This window comes from Vombatus ursinus, unplaced genomic scaffold (assembly GCF_900497805.2).
Source record: "Vombatus ursinus unplaced genomic scaffold, bare-nosed wombat genome assembly UNPS02014799.1, whole genome shotgun sequence".
NCBI classification, from domain to species: Eukaryota; Metazoa; Chordata; class Mammalia; order Diprotodontia; family Vombatidae; genus Vombatus; species Vombatus ursinus.
The window spans coordinates 38,783,065-38,801,734 of NW_020954577.1; the positions used below are offsets into that span (position 1 = coordinate 38,783,065).

At 41.7% G+C, this 18,670-nt stretch overlaps 1 protein-coding gene across 1 annotated transcript in view; it reads left to right on the forward strand.

The window, feature by feature from the left end:
• The first annotated feature begins 3,060 nt into the window (after nt 1–3,060).
• The window catches only part of RARB (retinoic acid receptor beta), a 179,619-nt gene continuing 164,009 nt past the window's right edge, over nt 3,061–18,670 (forward strand). The window contains exon 1 of the mRNA XM_027872583.1: nt 3,061–3,630. Within this exon, the coding sequence (XP_027728384.1) occupies nt 3,267–3,630 (364 nt within the window). The 5' untranslated portion in view covers nt 3,061–3,266. The remainder of the gene's footprint in view (nt 3,631–18,670) is intronic.

Sequence of the window (18,670 nt, forward strand, 5' to 3'; positions counted from 1 at the left end):
GGATGGATGGATGGATGGATGGATGGATGGATGGATGGATGGATGGAAGGATAGATGGATAGATGTTGATGCCCTCCAAAGAATCAGGGAAGTTGGTGAGAGGAAGAGGGTTTTCAGTTGCATATCAGAAATTCTCTTACACAATAAAAACCCATTTTTATTTGAGTGGAGGTTATTTTCCCTTTTATCATTAAGCAGTTGGGGGCACGCTTGCTATGTCTTTGGCCTCTGCATATACCACCATTGGTCCCTTCAGGGGATGAAGACGCAGTTCTCTTCTTCAGGAAGACAGACCTTGTATTCTGGTGACAGACTGGATTTGGAGGCCTGGAGGACCTGGGTCTGTACACCAGCTCAGCCACTTAATGGCCTTGTGGCTTCGGGCACCTTCAGGCCTTAGTTTCCTCATCTATAGAATAAAAGGGTTGAATCAGACAACCTCCCAGGTCCCTTGCTGATCTCAATAATTCATCGGACTAGAAGAGTTGGAGATTTTTATGACTAGAGGAGGATTCTAGGGGTCTCTGTTGTGTTCTTACAGTGATGGAAACAGAACTTATGGAGGTACTTCATTGTGAAATCCCCTTTTCCCCCACAGAAGGAGGCTTCCTAAACATCCCCTTTGTGATGTCTTCTAGTATGGAAACCTTACAGTGTTGGGATAGTTCACCTTAAGTCCTTCCTAGTGCATTTCAGACACAGCCGCTTATTATCACAGCCCTTATCGTAAGAACTCTTTGTTAAGTCCATTCTTTAAAATCAAGTGGACCTATGTTCCATGGAACTTGGTTGGGGAGGGGAAGGGCTCATTAAAATGGAATTTGGGTTATAGATTGTGTGTCCTCGCTTAGAAATGGATGGCATCCTGGGGTATCTTTAAAACTATCTTAAGGAGAGTATGTTAAATGTTGGGCACCATCCTCTCCAAGCTCGGGCAGCTGGGGAAGGGGCATCTCTCAGTCACAAAATGGCCATGAAGCATCTGCATCGTGTCCCTTTGCCTTTCTAATATCACCAGATGTTAGGGGAAGGGTTGCCATGGGTTGCCTTGGACAAGAGGATGCTTCAACCCTGCAAGGTGATCTTTGAACTTCTTCGGTGGGGAGCAGTGTTGCTGCCTGGGGTGCAGTGGTATTCTGCCACCTTCCCCCCAGACCTAATTTTAAAAGCTCCAGATGCCAGAATGCTTTGAGTGACAGAAGCGTGGCTCTTCAGTTCACCCCACCCTCCCAAAGGCTGGGAAGAATGGGAGAGAAGGCTGTCTTTGAAATTTATGTACTGGATATTTCATTCCTTGGCATGTTGAATCCTTTAGGCAATTTGAGAAATTTGGCCACCAGGTGAATTTGGTCTTTCTGTAGCCTTCTTTGCCGGGAGTGGGTGGAGTTATTTATAAACACATCCGTCCTGAACTCGCCTTACTTCATCGGCACTCCCACCCCACCCCACATACAATTGTTGTTGTTGCTGGTTGTCTTTTATGTTTTTTTTTTTTTGTTTTTTTTTTAAGGCGTGAGAAGAGGAGATCATGGTAGCAATATCACAGCAGGGTCGTTTCAGAACAAAAACAAAAAACCATGCATATGTCTCCAAACCGAAGTTCAGACTTAGCTACAGTCCCCCAAATTTCTAATTTGTATCTTTAATTTTAAAGCTTTGCTCGTGGAACAAACGTCATTTGGGGCATGACCGGGGTCATGGGGTGAATTTTAACTTCGAGTAAGAACGGATGCCTTTGACTTGAGAATCAGGTGATGCCCAATTTCAGCCCTTCTAGGTTTAATCATATGCCCACTATACTGCTTTGGGCCTCATTTTCCTTCCCTGTAAAATGAAGCGATTGGAATTATGCTTTATGCAAGAAAAAGAGTTCCGGATTTGAGCTCAGAAGGTCTGAGTTCAAATCCATTTACTGCCTGCTTTTTTGGGTAACCTCGCAGAAGTCAATTAATCTCCCCCAGATTTCTTTCTTTCGCTCATAAAATGAATTGCAGCTGCGTCCATAGTGTAGTGGAAAGAATACTGCATTTGGAATCAGAAGATGTGGGTTCAAATCCTATCTCTGTCACTTACAACCTGACTTTGTGCAAATCAATCTCTTCAGCTCTCTGGGTCTCCCTGTCCTCACAGAGTAAAAAGCATTGCACGGTCCATGCAGCGTTCTTCCCCTGTGGCGATTAGCACCCTGCCTGGCACACAGGAGGTGCTTAATAAATGCTTATTCATGGATTGACATTTCCTCTCCCTCTCCTCTCCAGCTTTACGACCGGCTGGTAAGACGCTGACCCTGGGTCAGAATTCTGCAGCATCCCCTGCTTCCTGCGGCCCCGGAGGCATCTCGGAATGAATGAATACGCGCAGTGTGCGTTTTCATCCCAGAGGGACTCCAAGGGGACTGTCAGATGCCTAGAAGGACCGAAAAAAAGGGAGAGATTGTGCGTGGAGACCCCATTTTACAATTGTATGGGGACTGCGGCTACCTCTCTTCTTAGGGAGTGGGGAAATTCTTAAGTTGCAAGGAATTTAGCCGACAGAGGGGCGCACGCAGGGGGGAGGGAAGAGAGAGAGAAAGAAGAAGAAAAACACATATGAAAGACAAAAAAAAAAATCAAATAAAAAGGGAGAGGCTTGTCTTTGCCCAAACATTAGCCAGAGGCAGCTTTTTCGCGGTTTCCCTTTCCATAAAAAAAAAAAGAAAGAAAAGAAGAGAAAAGCAAGCTGGCAAGGCGGCAGGGTGGCAGGGGGTGGAGAAAGGACAGTAGTTGTTGCCTTGTTTTTGAAGGTGAGGGGTGGGCAGGAGCCCCAGATCCCGCCCGTGGCAGCCTGCAGCCCGGCTGGCTGCTTTTGCAAGGCTGCAGGGCGATTTTAAGCTGTGTGAGAATCCTGGGAGTTGGTGATGTCAGACTAGTTGGGTCATTTGAAGGTTAGCAGCCTGGGAAGGGTTCATAGAAAGTTCACTCGCATATATTAGGCAATCCAATCTTTCATTCTGGGTGACACAAGGAGTAGGAAGTGAGCTGTTCAGAAGCAGAAGGATCTATTCTTTGCAGAAGGGGGGGACCCGAGGTTCCCCCATCCGAGGCGCTGGAGGACCGGGACTCCGGGGACCGGGACCGCCTGGTCCAGAGCTCCGCAGGCAGCCTCCGCTGGGGAGCCTGCGTGGATCCGGGGGGGTTTCTGGGGGCGTTTCCCCGGACCTGGCCCTTGGCATTGGCCCCGATCCCCCCCGCCCCGCTGGATTGGCTGAGCAGCCTGGAAAATGGTAAATGACCATTCGGATCAATTACAGGCTTTTAGCGGTGTTGTCTGTCATAATTCATGATTCGGGTCTGGGAAAAGGACCAGCAGCCCAGCGTGCCAAGAAAGGGGCAGAGTTGGATGGAGTTGGGTGGACTTCTCCCGTGCCTCCTGCCTCTCCACCCCTAGAGGATAAAGCACTTTTGCAGACATTCAGTAGAGAGAGGGGAGAGACCATGTTTGACTGTATGGATGTTCTCGCAGTGAGCCCTGGGCAAATCCTGGACTTCTATACTGCGAGCCCGTCTTCTTGCATGCTCCAGGAGAAAGCCCTCAAAGCATGCTTCAGTGGATTGACACAATCCGAGTGGCAGCGCCGGCACACTGCTCAATGTAGGTCCCATGCTTTTCTCTGTGTGTGTGCGTGCCTGTGTGTATGTGTTTCTCCAGGTGTGTGGGTGTAAGTGCCCCCCCTCCAACACCCGGCCCCCTTTCCTCCTTGCATGCAATAAAGATGTAATTGCTAGGACAAAGGGCTGGCTTATTTAATACTGGCTGGAGGAGCGATGTGCCCTCAGCAGAGAATACCCTGAACAATGTTTTTAGTCCCCTACGCGTCCTGTGTCCCCATCCAGATATCGGGGGGGGGGGGGGGAAGAGTTTCAGATCTGTGCAGAGAGAGGGGAGGAAAAAGAGATAGGAGTTTGGGTTTGGACAGACTGACATGTTCTCTACCTGCAGTTATGAACTCAGAAGTAGATGGCCAGACAGACAGACAGACAGCGCTAAGTTTTCCAGTCTTAGAGAATGGCCCAAGAGAATGCAGAGTAATCCAAATAGCATTTGTCCCTCTCCCTGGCAAGGGGCTGGACTCTGATCTGGGAGTTCATGGAAAGCGAGCTCCCTGGGACCGTCCACCCCTCTCCTGTTTGCGTTTGCTTGGAAAAGGCAATATTTCTTAGCCCTGACCTTACTGCCAACTTTCTGATTCACTTTGTTGCTCTAAGAAGTCGCTGTTTTGCTAGAAAACTCCCGGCCACGAACACCCCTTGTGTTAGGTCATCAATTATTTCCATATCTGGAGCTTCAGGCTGGGGGGATGGAAAGGAGCTGAGATGGAGGGGGAGGAAACCCTTGTGCCTGGTAGCAAAGTTAAAAAAAAAATGCATGTATTGACTCTTTGGTTATCTGATCCTGACACTGGCAGGGCTGAAGCTCCCAGTAGCGGGCTTAGCAGTCCGGCCTGAAGCTTGAGAAATGACCAGGAGGACGGGGATCTCCCACCTCCGAGCCTCTGCCACGGGGAGCCCGCAGGATGCTTCACCCCCTGACACTGATTGAGATCGACGACTGAGCTATCTGTCATGAGGTGTTTTTTAGCACTTTCTTTGACGTTCGTTTGGAGCCTTAGCCTGGAGATCCAGATCCACATTTCCAACCTGCATTTTCAAAAGGGGTCAAAGTTTAGCTGGAAGAGGATTTAGTTGGCTCTCGGGTGGCTTTGAAAAAATATCCAAGGTTTAAACTTCCTCCTGAACTTTTCTGCCCTTGATGGTCGGGTTGGGACCTGGCCCCAGGGAATCACTGGAGTGGGATGGGTAAAACGCTGGAACCACTGCGTGCCCGCAGCTCTGCTCTTTCGTTTTCCTCCCCCCAGCCCTGGGAAGAAGGCTTTGCCACCCGCAGCCTTTGCGAGGTTGGTTTGTCCTCCTGGAGCTGCTATTTCAGAAGAAATGCATCTTTTGTGATGGGCATTCTCTCTCCCTGGGAACTACGAGCTTTGCAAGATCGCGTTCTAAACCCTGCTCCTCCCATGTCTTAGAATTGGCCTCTCATTGCCAACGAAAACCCAGTTAGCAATTCCAGGAGCCCGCCCTGGGAATCCTTGAAACTTTTTTTTTTATTAAATTTCTAAGAGCGCCCCAATGCAAAGAATTTCTCTGCTGGGGAATTTGGAGAGGGGGGATAAATCTACATATAAGACACCCTCTGGAAGTTAGGAGACCCAATAAAGCTTTTACAGAGAGTTTTTCCTGTTTTGTAATTGACCCCAAACATGCCTATTAAGTTGTAGGAGGAGGGAAAAATGCTTTGTTTGCTTTTGCCCAAGTTAAACATAGGATTTGCCTTATCTGGGGAGAGCTATTGGTAAATGTGTCATTCGCCCAGGGCCAGAAGATAAGAGGGGAGTGTTGATAACAGCAAAGTTCAGCTAATCAAAGAAGCTTGCATTAGGAAGAGTAAATAAAGAAATTGGACAAAGGGATCTCAGGAATTTCAGAGTGTCCTTCCCCTCCCCCCCCCGATTTTTTTTTTTTGTTTTTTTTTTTTTTTTTTTTTTTTTGCAAGCCATCAGATCAGCCCTCCGGGATGGTGAACCTCCCGGCTTGAGCCCCAACTTAACCTGAGTGAAAATAAAGGACCTCGAAAATATTAGCTGAGCTCTACAAATTTTCTTATCGTCCCAAGGCTCCGTCCTAACTGTTTGCAAAGCTGATAGGGCAGATAGAGCCTTAAAAAATGTTGAAGATAGCGTGCTAATAAGTGTGCCCTGGTCTCATTTGTAACCACAGTACCAATCCTATCGACGCAAGGCTTATCAGAATAACATCTGGGTTATAGTGAGTGTGAAGTAAGCGTGGCTTAACTGCAATCTCTTCCCCCTTCCCTTTTCCCTTTTGTTTTATGAATGCCCAAACCAAAGAGAAATAATATTTTTTTTTAAATGAACAGTTTGGGAGCTCTTCTGACAAAGGAAGTGCTGGGTAGAATTTTCCTGTTGTAAATCCTGGGGACAACAAGGCTAAAATTCTAAAAGCAATTTGAGGCTCAGACTGCAGTGATTCCTTTGTAGGGTGTTAGGTTTGTTTTTTTTTTCCCCTCCCAAGTTATTAAAGTCAAACTTTCAAGGATAGCACAGACCCTAAGTTAACTTGTTAGATATTTCCTTCCCTCCTTCCCCTCCCCTCCCCTCCCCTCTTTTTTTTTTTTTTTAAGACAGAAAAATGATATGCGGGACAGCTGTTGGCTCAAGGCCTCTAAATTGCCCCCGTGGAAAAATGCAAAGTCCGGCTTAGGTGGATACTATGGAAATGAAAACTCCAGGCAGACAGTGCCTTCTGAAATGCCCCGGAAGGAGGATCTTGTCCTGCCCAGTGGCAGAGTTGTCAGGTTTCTCTTCCTATGCCTTGTGGAATGGTCTTGGGGACTGATTGCCCCAGATGTTTGCTGCATTAATTCTATTGTTCAGTGTCTAGAGTGTGAATCCTGAAATCTTGTAGATTTAAGTATGATTAGCTTCAGTGAAGTCAAACTGGAACAACTTCTTGGGACATTTTCCTTGTTAGTTTCACAACCATAAAATATGAAGACAATTTTTTTAACCTGGTTAAAAAAAAAATTACTAGATTTTTTTTTTAACTTGGCATGAGAATTTTGCAACTGGAAGAGAAAGGATTGTCTATTTAAAAGACATACTAGGGGTGAGTCATAGGATAAGAAAAGACCTTTCCCCCTATAATTGTGACCTAAATTCTAAGCATTAAAAGTATCCAAACCTTGTCACTGGGAGATAGAAAATGGGGTCAAAGTACCCGAATTGGATAGTGCTCAGGCTGACAGCTAGTTTCCCTCCCAACTGCAGTTTTGAATAGAACACTTCTTAGAAAAGGCTCCACTGTTATTTTAAAGTGGGATATAATTTTCTGCTTCTCAGCAACATGAGTGTAGTAACTCATACCATCAGAAATAGGAGAAGACGAAAAGGGACTTTAGCTGAAACCTGAAAGACAGCCCAGGCAAGGGAGTGTTTAGAAACCAAGGCAGAAAGGAGAGGTTCAGCTCGATAAGCTAGTGAAGTTTTCCTTTCCTGTCGGGATTTAAGCAGGAAAAGAAAAAAGATGGAGGTTAATAAATGTAAACAGTTGCGTAAATTGATCACCCAGCAGGTTTTATTGATCTGCAGTTTTGGTAGAAAAACTGTTCCTAACTTTATTGTTTTGCATGAAGCCAATAGAAATACAGGATTCTTTTAGGAGGAAAAAAATGGGAGAAATAGAGATTTCCACTGAGATTCAGATTTCCCTTGGCACCGGACTCCTGGGTTGATTTGGAACTCCAAGATCTGATGCTTACAGAACCAGCTTATGTGGGACTCAGGTCTCCCGGCCTGTTAACAGAGATAGAAGACTTCTGATGGAAGTCTGCCTGGAATGGTCAAAACTTGGGGGTTCCATTTCTCTCCAGAAATGGACCATCCTATTCTCTTCCTAACTGGGACATTTTTCCATTTTCTTTTAAGATTTAGCGGGGCAATATCGCCATTCGTTATTCCTAGTAAATAAGGAGGCCTAAGAGGGGAGATTTGCTTTTTTATATTATATTTCCCTTCTGGGTAATCAGAATTCCTCATATTCAAGTCCTGGGGATACTGAGGAATAAGAAATAACAAATCATTGCCCTCCTTTCTTCCTTTGCCTTCCTCACCTTCCTATACTGCCACAACAAAATGATGAAGTTGAAATACCATGGGATTTGGAGACAGAGGATCTGAGTTCAGATTCTGCTTCTGCAATTATCTATGTGAGCTTGGACAAGAGGAGTCACCTGTCTGGGTTTTGGGTTCCTCGTCCGGGAAAGGAAGGCTGCTAGACCCAAGGATGTGCCCCTGATGCTTACTGTGTGACCATGGGGGATTCACTCATCCTCTCTGAGTCTAGATTTCTTTTTCTATTAAAAAAAAAAAAGGAAATATCTGGACTAAATGGCCTCCAGCATCTTTTTTAGATTCTAGATCTGTGATGCTATGAATTTGCTACCTGTATGTCCTTGAGTAAATCACTTTAGCCTCATCTTTAAAATAAGTGGGATGTCCCCCAGTTCCTGATCTGTGATTTGTGATTTCTGATCGTCCCTTAGAGCTCTGGATCTCTGATCCTATCTTCATTGCCCTTTTTCCCATTCCCATCTCCCTTCAACATTTATGGAATGTGCACTGGCTCCAGGACTTTCTGGGAAGAGCTCACAGCACAGATGTCTGTTATAGCATTCCTGCCTGACCTCCTGAAGTTTGCTTTTTTTTTTAAACTAGGTTTAAATTCAGAAGGAAGAAAGGAAGGAAAAATGGAATTTTGGATGGAGAATCTGAATTCCTAATTAGGAAATTGCTGTTATTTGTAAGGAAGTTGAATTTACTAAAAAGTGTCTATAAAACCCAGTTACAAAATGGAGAGACTGATTCAGTTTTATTAAAACCTTCTTCACCGTGTGTGTGTGTGTGTGTGTGTGTTTCTTGATGAATTTTGTGTTCATGCTAATTTACTCATGCTTAATCATCAGTGTTATACTTTAAATGTTTTACTATAAATTCATTAGCCTAGACCTCAATTAGCTGGGATACTTGGGGAATGGCTTTTCTGGTTGATTGAATATTCCGGTTAACTGAATGTGGGCTAATCAGAAAACCTGTGTTGTATTAACCCTTGGTGAGAATAATTCTAAATTTGTTAGTTCTAATTCATTTTGTGCGATATTTGAATAGAATTTTATCTTTTTTTTCAAGTTTGCATATTCTCCTTCCTTTCCAGTTTTCATTTTGAAAATGAATTCTTGCAGAGTAATATGAGCTCACATTTGTATTATCACTACAAAGTTTGCAAAACAAATTTCATACATTCTGTCATTGGAGCATCAGAACAGCCCTATGGTCAGTGTTATTCTCCCCATTTTATAGATGAAGAGACTGATGCTCAGAAGGTTAAATGAGGTGCCCATCATCACACAAACAGTAAGGGTTTGTGGTGGAATTGGAACCGCAGCCTTCCTGGCCAAGTCCAGTGTTCTGTCCACCGTGTGATGTTTCCTCTCTGTCTCGTAGCTGATAGAAGGTGTGAGAGATTATCTTCAGGATGTACTGACTCTCTAGACATGGGGTCACAGTGCTTAGCACGGGAGGGAAACTTGGTGATCTTCTGGTCCAGTTCCCTTACTTTTCATCTTAAGAAAGTGAGCCTCAAGAATTTAGATGGTAGGATCATAGACTTTGAGATGAAAGGGATTTTAGGGTACCAATTTAGTCCAACTCTCTTAACTTTATAGATAAGGAAACTGAGGCTCGGGCGAGTCAAGTGATGTACCGGGATGTTGTGAGGGAATAAGAGCTGGAAATTTCAACACAGAGTCTCTGACTCCAACTCCAGAGAACCTGGCTTTAAATTAGTCTGCTTTAAGAAAAGAGAGAGACGAAAGAAAAGAAAAAGAAAGAAACAAAGAAAGGAAGAAAAAGGAAGAGAAAAGAAAAGAACCCCAGATCCAGGTCTGTCTCTTTTCTTAAAGGATGAGTTTAGGAGGAGGAAAAAAAGAGGTTAATTGAGGATTACAGGTCAATCAATGTCTTCTTACTATAGTGATATGTAGGTAATTTCTACCAAACTAACTTATCAAAGAGCAGATGAGATACCATGTGCCATCTGCAAGGTCTAATAATACACTGTATCAATCAAGATATTCCTCTGCATTCTGGCCTCATTCCTGGGGCATCATTATCTTATCTCTAAAAGCATAAACTGGTATATGTATGTGTGTGTGTGTGTGTGTGTGTGTGTGTTTAACCCCTTTATAAAGCATATTCCCTCCTCCTAGGGAAGAGGACAGCCAGGACCAGTGTGCAGACGTAAGCATTGTCTGTAGCTGTTAATGGTGCAGGATCCAGAGCTTGACCAAACAGTGCATTTGCAGAACTCCATGGCCATGGATGATGGGTGGGATATTGCAAGGGCATCATTCAGAAAGAATAGACTGGTTAGCCCTGTCTGGTTGAGAAGTGATGTCATCTTTCCAGATATTAGTGACTTTGGCTTGAATGTTTTCTCTTGTTGGGGGAAGTGGTCTCAAGGAAAAGGTACTACTCCCCTAGAAAGGAGGGGAGACAGTCTAGAGAAAATGAATCCAAGTGGGTTAGCGGCAGGTGGGATTTATCATCATTTCAAGACAATTTGTCCAAATAGAACTTAAGAGTTGGGGGAGGAGGAGCAGAGTGAAGTGAATCACAGCAAATTCAGAAATCATAATTACAAATACATCTCGTGTCATTTCCTAATCCTCAGCTGCCATCCACTTCCAGGGGATTTCTGACAAGACAGCGTAGTGTTTACTATATATTTTCTAAACTGTATTATCTACCTAAATGTGGATTGGGGAAAATAAAGCAATTCTTGTTGTCTAAACAAATCCCTGTTTGATTTTATCTGGGCACTGTTTACCTCCTCTGGCCCCATATTAGCAAATTCAAGGCTTTTTCTTTGCCCTAGCCACAACTGGAGCCTCTGATGACTGCTCTTGCCCAGTCCTTCCCTCCTAATCCCTACCTCTTATTTCTCTGCCTACGTACCCAATTTCTTGTCCCCCGAAGGTCCTCTTGACAGGGAGTTTGAGTGTATGTTGCCTGATGGGAATGGGGAGGCAGAGAATTCCTAGAGAATCCCCAGGGGTCCTCTGACCACAGTTCTGAAAATACTGCCCATCATATAGATCAGAGAGCTATGTTATCAAGGCCAAAGATATTTCCTTTTTTTTCCTTTGGGTGTCAAGACAGGAGTTATTTTTCTAATATTACTCAGGTCTACTTGGATGTCCATTGTCAACTTCATTCTTGTTTTCTGCAGAGGCAAATTTTATCAAATCAAAAATATAATCTATGAAACCACTGGAAATAATGTAGCTAAGACCTTAGATTAGATGATTATGTCAGCTGAGTAGAAATGAAAATTTGGACCCCATCTATTCCAATTTACTGAGCTTTCAACAGTAAACGGGGACTTGATGCTGTTAAGAGTGAAAGAAAAAAAAAAAACCTTCCAGAAATATTAAAGCTTTCAGGCTACAGTACCTTTGTGTCATCATCAAAGATCATCATTGTAAAAGGCTGCTGTTGTGGAGACCGGTTCAAAAGATTTTTAGGGCCTGGTCTATTGGAAAGCTTGGGGGCGTAATTAACTAAAATGGAAATAGATGCAAGTGAAATTTTGTTCCTGATGTTTTAATTTAGTGCAGTCCTGCCATGTGTTATGGAAGAGAATTCTTAAAGGCAAACATAATTATTTCATTATGGTCTTCAGAATGCTTTCATTGGCTTTAATGACAAGAAGCTGCCAAAGAAGCCATACATTTTAATTACTCCTTATATTTACATCAGATAAATAACAAATAATTGATGAAAAACAAGTCTTTGGAATGGCTGATTTCACAGAGAGCGCTGGTTACAGTTTAATGATGAAACATTTCTCTTATTGCTTTGCATTTTAATTATCTAGACATTACAGTAGTGGTGCCGTAAAGCTGAAAAACCGCCGGTTCCATTTCATTCCGATCACGACTAATGCATAAGAATTTGAAGCCAAAAAAGGTGGTTTGAAGTGTATTTCCTGCAAAGTCAATTGCCAGTGCCGTTAATGTTAATAAGTTTGTTAACACATGTTTCGATCACTTTTAGTCTTTGTATGTTTCCTCCCTGTTCCACCATGAAAACCAGCTGGATTTCTACACCTGTTCTATGATTGTAACAGCTTCTTCTTTCCTTTTTCTGTCTCCCCTTCCGCCTTTTTTAAGGGTTTCCAAGAAACAGCTTTGCCATGGAGAATGGGAAAATTCAGAGGCACCCTTTTTTTCCATTTATGGGCCTCTTTATCTTTGATTTTATAAGAAAACATAATTCACATGATTCACCCCTCATGGTGTACGGAACACTAATTGTTATTATTGATTTTAAATTTCACTGCCATTACAAGTAACCCAGATGACTGGCAGATAAAGAGTAATAACCCATAGAGTTCTGGAACTGTTTCGTGTTTGTCTGTAGTACTTTATGTAATCAATATTAACTGCCCCATTGAAACTAACTGCTGTATCAAATAACAGTAAATCAAATGAATGTGCTTACAGGTTATTTATTGAAAGCTTTAATTGTTCACTGGGGCCCTGCTTATCAGAGGAAATCATGGAAAAGTGGAAATGGGATGACCCAGTTTGGAGTTGTAGGGGAAGATGGAGTCCAAAGAAGGAGCCCACCACACCCCTTTGCTTACCATAACAAAGATACTTAAGTGCCTCTGGGTGGCAAGAAAGGCTCCCATCAATTCAAAACACATTTGCTAGGTACCTACTATGTGCTGAAAAGAATACAGAGAGGAATAAGGCATAGTTTCTGCCTTCAAGGAGCTTACAATCTAGTAGTAAAGGTGAGATAGATACACAAAGAACTATGTTAGAAGGCAGAATGTGGCAAAAGTTTGTACAAGCTGAATCTTTGGGGGCTATAGGAGAAGGAGAAATTACTTCTGTCTTTAGGTGAGAGGACCAGAGAAAATGTCATGGAAGAAGTGGCATTAGTTCAGGACCTTGAAGAATGATTGGAATTAAACATGTGGAGATGGGTGGGCAGGGGGTTGGGAAATATCCCAGATGGAGGAAATAGAAGCAGATTGAATCACAGTGTTGTTTTTAGAGTGTGGCAAAAATGGCAGAGATCCTTCATAAAGGTCGTATCTACCTAATGCCATCATGAGCAGTGCAGAGGGGGTGGATTACCAGGAAAGAATTATTTCCTTTTGCTGGGACATGAGCATCCAAGACATGCCCAGAATGTGGACTATGCCCCACAATACCAACGCCAATTTCTTCTGCTACTCGTTAGCATTCCTTATCAGCTATTTATTGATCTATCCTATCATTTCTTAGATGAACAATAGTAATTGCTGTATTTGGGAGTGGGATGGGGTACCAGTGATGGCAATACCCACTCTTCTGTGGTCACTCACTATGGCTTAAGTTTTATGGATGCCGAAGGATTTTTATCACAGTCATTTCTAGGTATGTCCCATTTTCCAGACCAAATGATCCCTCCCCTGTAACGAAGGAAAATACTTAAGCAAAACCAGCCAGCATAACGGGATTCTGACAGGAAAGGCAACATTTCAAATCCAGAGTCTTTCTCACCTCTCTGTTGAAAAGAGAGAGGGGCTCCATCATCATTTTTCCAGAGTTAAGATGGAGTCTTTAGGATTCTAGTATTCCTTTCATCTGCATTGGTGTAGTAGCCTTGGTCCTGCTGACTTTACTCTTCATCAGGTCATGAGGTTTCCCATCTTTCTTATAGTTCTTTCTGTTCACTATTCTTTTTTTATTCTTTATTTTTTTTTAAATTAATTTATTTTGATTTTTCAACAATCACTTCCATATGCTTTTGAGTTTAAAATTTTTCTCCCCCTCCCTCCCCTTTCACTATTTTTTTTAAAAAAAATTATTATTGTCTTTTGTTTTTGCATCACATTAATTTCCAATAGTTTTTTGTTACGCTTTTAATATAATCAAGGCTTACATTTTCATAATAATAATAACCACCATCTCTAAAAAAAAGGAGGCTTATTATTGCAGCCAATGCCTTGTCATTGTTTGGCGATGGGTACGTATGGGTTCTGGAAACCTAGAACCCTCTATATAGGCAGAGGATGTGTTCTCTCAGGTACTACCAATCAGGAAAGGTTTTTAGTATGAGCCTGGGCATAAACTGTATGCCCATCATGAGCCTAGCTTGACTAAGAGCAGATTATCAACGAATCATTTACATACATCAAAAGACACTTCATAGTTCTGTAACCTGGGGTGAGTCAACTTCTCTCAGGCTCGGTTTTCTCATCTGTGAGATAGGAATAACAATAACACCTACCTCCCAGGATTGCTGTGAGGATCAAATGTTTGTAAAGTGCTTTTATAAATGCTGGCTGTTGTTTTTATTGAGTCTATAAGCATGTATTATGTGCCTGCTGTGTGCTAGAAACTGGGAATATAAATGAAGGTGAAAAATGTCTTTCCTTTCAAGGTGCTAACAGTCTAATAGGGGAGAGGGCGTGCAAACAAGTATTTACAAAGAGGAAATTGATAGGATAAATCACTTGCACATAATCTCAGGGAGAGGGCATTAGCGTTAGGTGAGATTTGAGCTGGGATGTGAAGGAAGCCAGAACGTGGAGACAAGAAGCAACAGCATTCCGGGCATGAAGGATAGTTAGAAGGAAAATGCCCAGAACCGAGGGATGGAGTGTCTTATTAGAAGAATGGCAAGGAAGCCAGTGTCAGTGGGTTGAAGAGTATGTATGGGATGATGGGAGATGTGCAGCATAAGAAGAGGAGAAAGATGTGGAGGTGTCAGGCTGGGAAGGGCTTTGAAAGCCTGCTGGAGGATTTCATGTTTGATCCTGGAAGTGCTAGGGAGACACTGGAGTTTATCGAGTTGGGATTGGGTTAAAGACAAAACGGTTGTAATGGAAAGGTGTTTCTAGGTGATGAATGTTTGGAGTCACTGTGACAAGTCACAAAACTGACAAAAATAGAAAATGTCTCCCAGCCCTGTGTGTCATCTTTCTATCTCACTAGTGATGGAAGTTGATTGTAGGAAAGGGATTAGAGGATATTTGAGCCCATCTACCAGCATTAGTTGAACGGCCAGCAGTCATAATTTATGTTGTTTGTCCACCAAGCAACATCCCATTGACAAATTACTGGAAGAAATTAATTACAGCCAGACCTTTTTTTTTTTTTAACCATAAATGAATCCAGAAGGCACGACAAAGGGTAGCTAAACTGAAGAATGACCCACTGGTTCTTTTTAGAGAAGTTGGTATTATTCTCTTCCCATGCCCCACATATATAAGAGATTTTATTTTGTGGGAGATGTGGTCATCTCTCCTTGAAGGATTCATTATGAGCATCATGGTCATCATCATCATTATCATCACCACAACGTAACAATAATATGAACAACAACAATAATAGCTAGTATTTATGTAGACCTTTAAGGTATGCAAAGTGCTGTACTAATGTTAACTCATTTGATCTTCACGACATAGGTACTGTTATTATCCCCATTATTATCTACTGATGAGAAAGCTGAGGCTGAGATTGACGAGTTGAGAATATCTTATCCAGACACTCAGCTAGCAAATGTGGAAGGCAGGATTTGAACTCAGGTCTTCCTGACTCCCAAGTCCTGTGCTCTATCCCCTGTGCCACTTAGCTACCTAACTAAATAGGTCACTCTGGGAATCACTATCAATTGTATACCAACATCTACTACAGAGGATTAAGCAAAAAAAAAATTATGTGAACCACTTGAGATCTTCTGAACTTGGTCATCATACATATTTGTATGTATGTAGGGACTTATGTATGCATGTATCAACATATACATACAAACATGTGTCACACATCACTTCTGTGACCATAAATATGCGGTCTCCTATAGAGAATCATCTCTGAAGAAACTGCTTTGCTCTTTTCATGTTTACATGCAAGGCATACCCTCAATAAAGGCATGCCTAGAAAATTCTCATAAAGATTTAAAGAGAAGAGAAAACACACATGTGGGTTAATAATTGCCCTTATTTTCTTTGCCAAAAATTTCACCCCGGAAGTATCATCCATTATAACTTCTCTTCTTGTCCAATATTTATTTTTTGAGTATATATAAATATATGCTTTGATAGTTGATGACTTCTATAAAAAAGTGATCCCAAAAGAAGACAAAATGCTATGCTAAAAATTATAGTTCAAAGTTTTAATTATATTAAAAAGTTCAAAGTTCAAGTTATATGCAAAGTTTACAGACTATTCAGAAACCTCACGCTTGTCCATCATTTTTATTTTCTTCCAGAAAAGAGTTGGAGGATACTAGATAAGGTGAATATTGAACATTATCATTAACAAATGAAATTTTACTGTACCTTAATGGACAGCAATCGGCTAGTTACAGACATTAGTCATTTAAGAAACAATTGTAGATAGCCAGATCTTTGGTTAGAGCAAAGGTTAGAGTAAACAATCAGTTAGAAGGCACTGTGTGGTCACATCAGATCCAACCTGACTGACCTAACTGATTAAAGCTGTCTTTTAATTCAGAAAAAAGGGGGAAATGGGGAAAAGTAATGATGTTGATTCTGACTATGTTTATTTCTTCAGTGAATCTAAATGATGGAAAAAGTCACCACAACAAGAAGGGCAAAAATGCCCAGAAACAACATCAGCCAACAAATTATCTCCTTGCCATTGTCATGGTAGCCAAGACTAATGCTAAGCTCATTTGGAAAATATTTTTGAAGAAAAGGATGGACATTACAAGCAGTATTGCCTCTCAGAACAGCAAAAATTAGCTGGGGAGAAGAACTTAATGTGAGGTCATAAAATCTCAGAGTTAAAAGGGACCATAGAAACCCATAATCCAACCCTTATAGAAACAGAAGTGTCCTTTACAAGAGAGCCAAGTGGTCAGCTAAGCCTTGTTTGGAGTCGCTAGTGAAACAACCCTTTCCATGACGACTTTCTCTCAAGCCAAAATTTGCTTCATTTTAACATTTATCTTTATTCCTAGTTTTTTCCTCCAGACCCTTTCTGGAGATTTTCATTTTTCTGATCATCTGTTTTAGGTCACTTCTCACACATCATTTCTGGTAAGAGGTTGGACATGCCGAGTCATTCCACCCATTGCCTTTTGGTTTACTTGTGACTGATTCTCCTGAGATAATATATACTTCATAGTCATATGATACCATCGGGAAAATATTGACGTTGAAGGAATGGGATTTTATGACAATGAGATTGTTGAAAATACAGTGTAATTCCCCAAATGTCATTAAGCCAAGTGTTCTCCTAACTAATTCTGGGCCTTGCTCACTACTTATCTCTAGTACCTGTCCAAGATATGTGTATCTCAAAAAAAAAAAAGCAATGGGCAGGTCACATAACAAAAGTAAAGGATGCCAGATGAATAGTTTAAGGAAAGTGTTTTGTTTCTTTTTACTTTTAAATGAGGGGAAATTCTTCAACATTTTGAGTGGGTCCTTTTGGGAACATTTATGGCAGTAGGTGGACAAGAATCTCATGGCATGATGCTGTTCCTTGGATTGATGCAGCTCTTGACTCTGGTCATTTGCACTGGCCATCCCCCAGGCTTGGGATGCTTTCTGTCCTCACTTCCACCTCCTGGCTTCCTTCAAGTCTCAGCCAAAATCCCACCTCTGTAAGAACCCCTCTCCAGCCCCTTAATGCTAATGCTTTCCCTCTGCTGATCATCTCCCGATTTATCCTGACTTTATCTTGTTCATGCCTGGTTGTTTGCATGTTGTCTGCCCCACTAGACTGGGAGCTCCTTTAGAGAAAGGACTGGTTTTTGCCTTTTTTATACCACCAGTACTTTGCGCGATGCCTGGAACATAGTAGGTGCTTAAGAAATACTTGAAGACTGACAGCCAGTGAAATGTGTGCCCACACAAATCTCATGGACCCATTGAAAAATAATAATTTATCAAGCAAGTTAGTTAAGCATATTTATTCATTTGTATACATAATATAAAAGATATATACATATTTCAAGGCTATGTTTTGTGATGTGAAGTCAGATGCTATTTTTAGGCCAAGAGAATAAGGCACCGCAGGATTTCTTCTTCTTTATGCCTTTCAATCACTTGTGTGACCATAAAGATGGGATCTCCTATAGAGAATCATCTCTGAGAAAATGCTTTGCCCTTTTTGTGTTTTCATCGAAGGAGTACCTTCAATAAAAGCATGCCTAAAGACTTAAGGAAAAGGGAAAACAGGCGTGTGGGTTAATGACTGCCTTTATCTTCTTGGCCCATTTTGTTTTCAAAAGCACCAACCATTGCAGTTTCCATTCTTGTACAACATTCCTTTCTTTGCAATAGCTAGAAAATCAATTGCTGAGATTAAAGGAGAATTAGATTATAAGCCCAAAGGAGAATTAGATTATAAGCCCTTTGGGGGTTGAAGAGATTGCACACCCTTGGAGAATATTTTTCTGCTTGATTCACTCCTAATTTTTTGCATTGTTTCATGTCTTCGTGGAATGCCTTTGCTCCTGAAGAATGAAAGAAAATCAATCCATGGACTCCCTAAAAATTGTCACCTCTAGAACATATTTCTTCTGTATGTGTTTGGTCAGGCCTAGCTGGTCTTCCAGATGTTCTTTTCTGTGAGAAAATGGCGTCACTAGTAGTCCCTCTTACATTTCTGCGGTAGTCGATTAGAAATGTGATAATTCCACTGTGCAAATACATTCCTGTAATAACTGGCAGATCTGTTCTATCTCAAATATATTTGTTGTCTTTCTTGTGATTTTACCAAAAGATGCTCTCAGGATGATCTGGTTAACCCAGAGGGAGGCATAGTTAGATAACAGCTCATAAATATATATATATATATGTATGTATGTATGTATGTATGTATGTATATGGAGGTTTTCACATATTGCCAGCTTTGTATGAGTTGCTGTTGTGATATAACTACTGTTGGTCAGTGAGTAAACATTTTTAAGTGCCTAATGTGATAGATAGATAGATAGATAGATAGATAGATAGATAGATAGATAGAT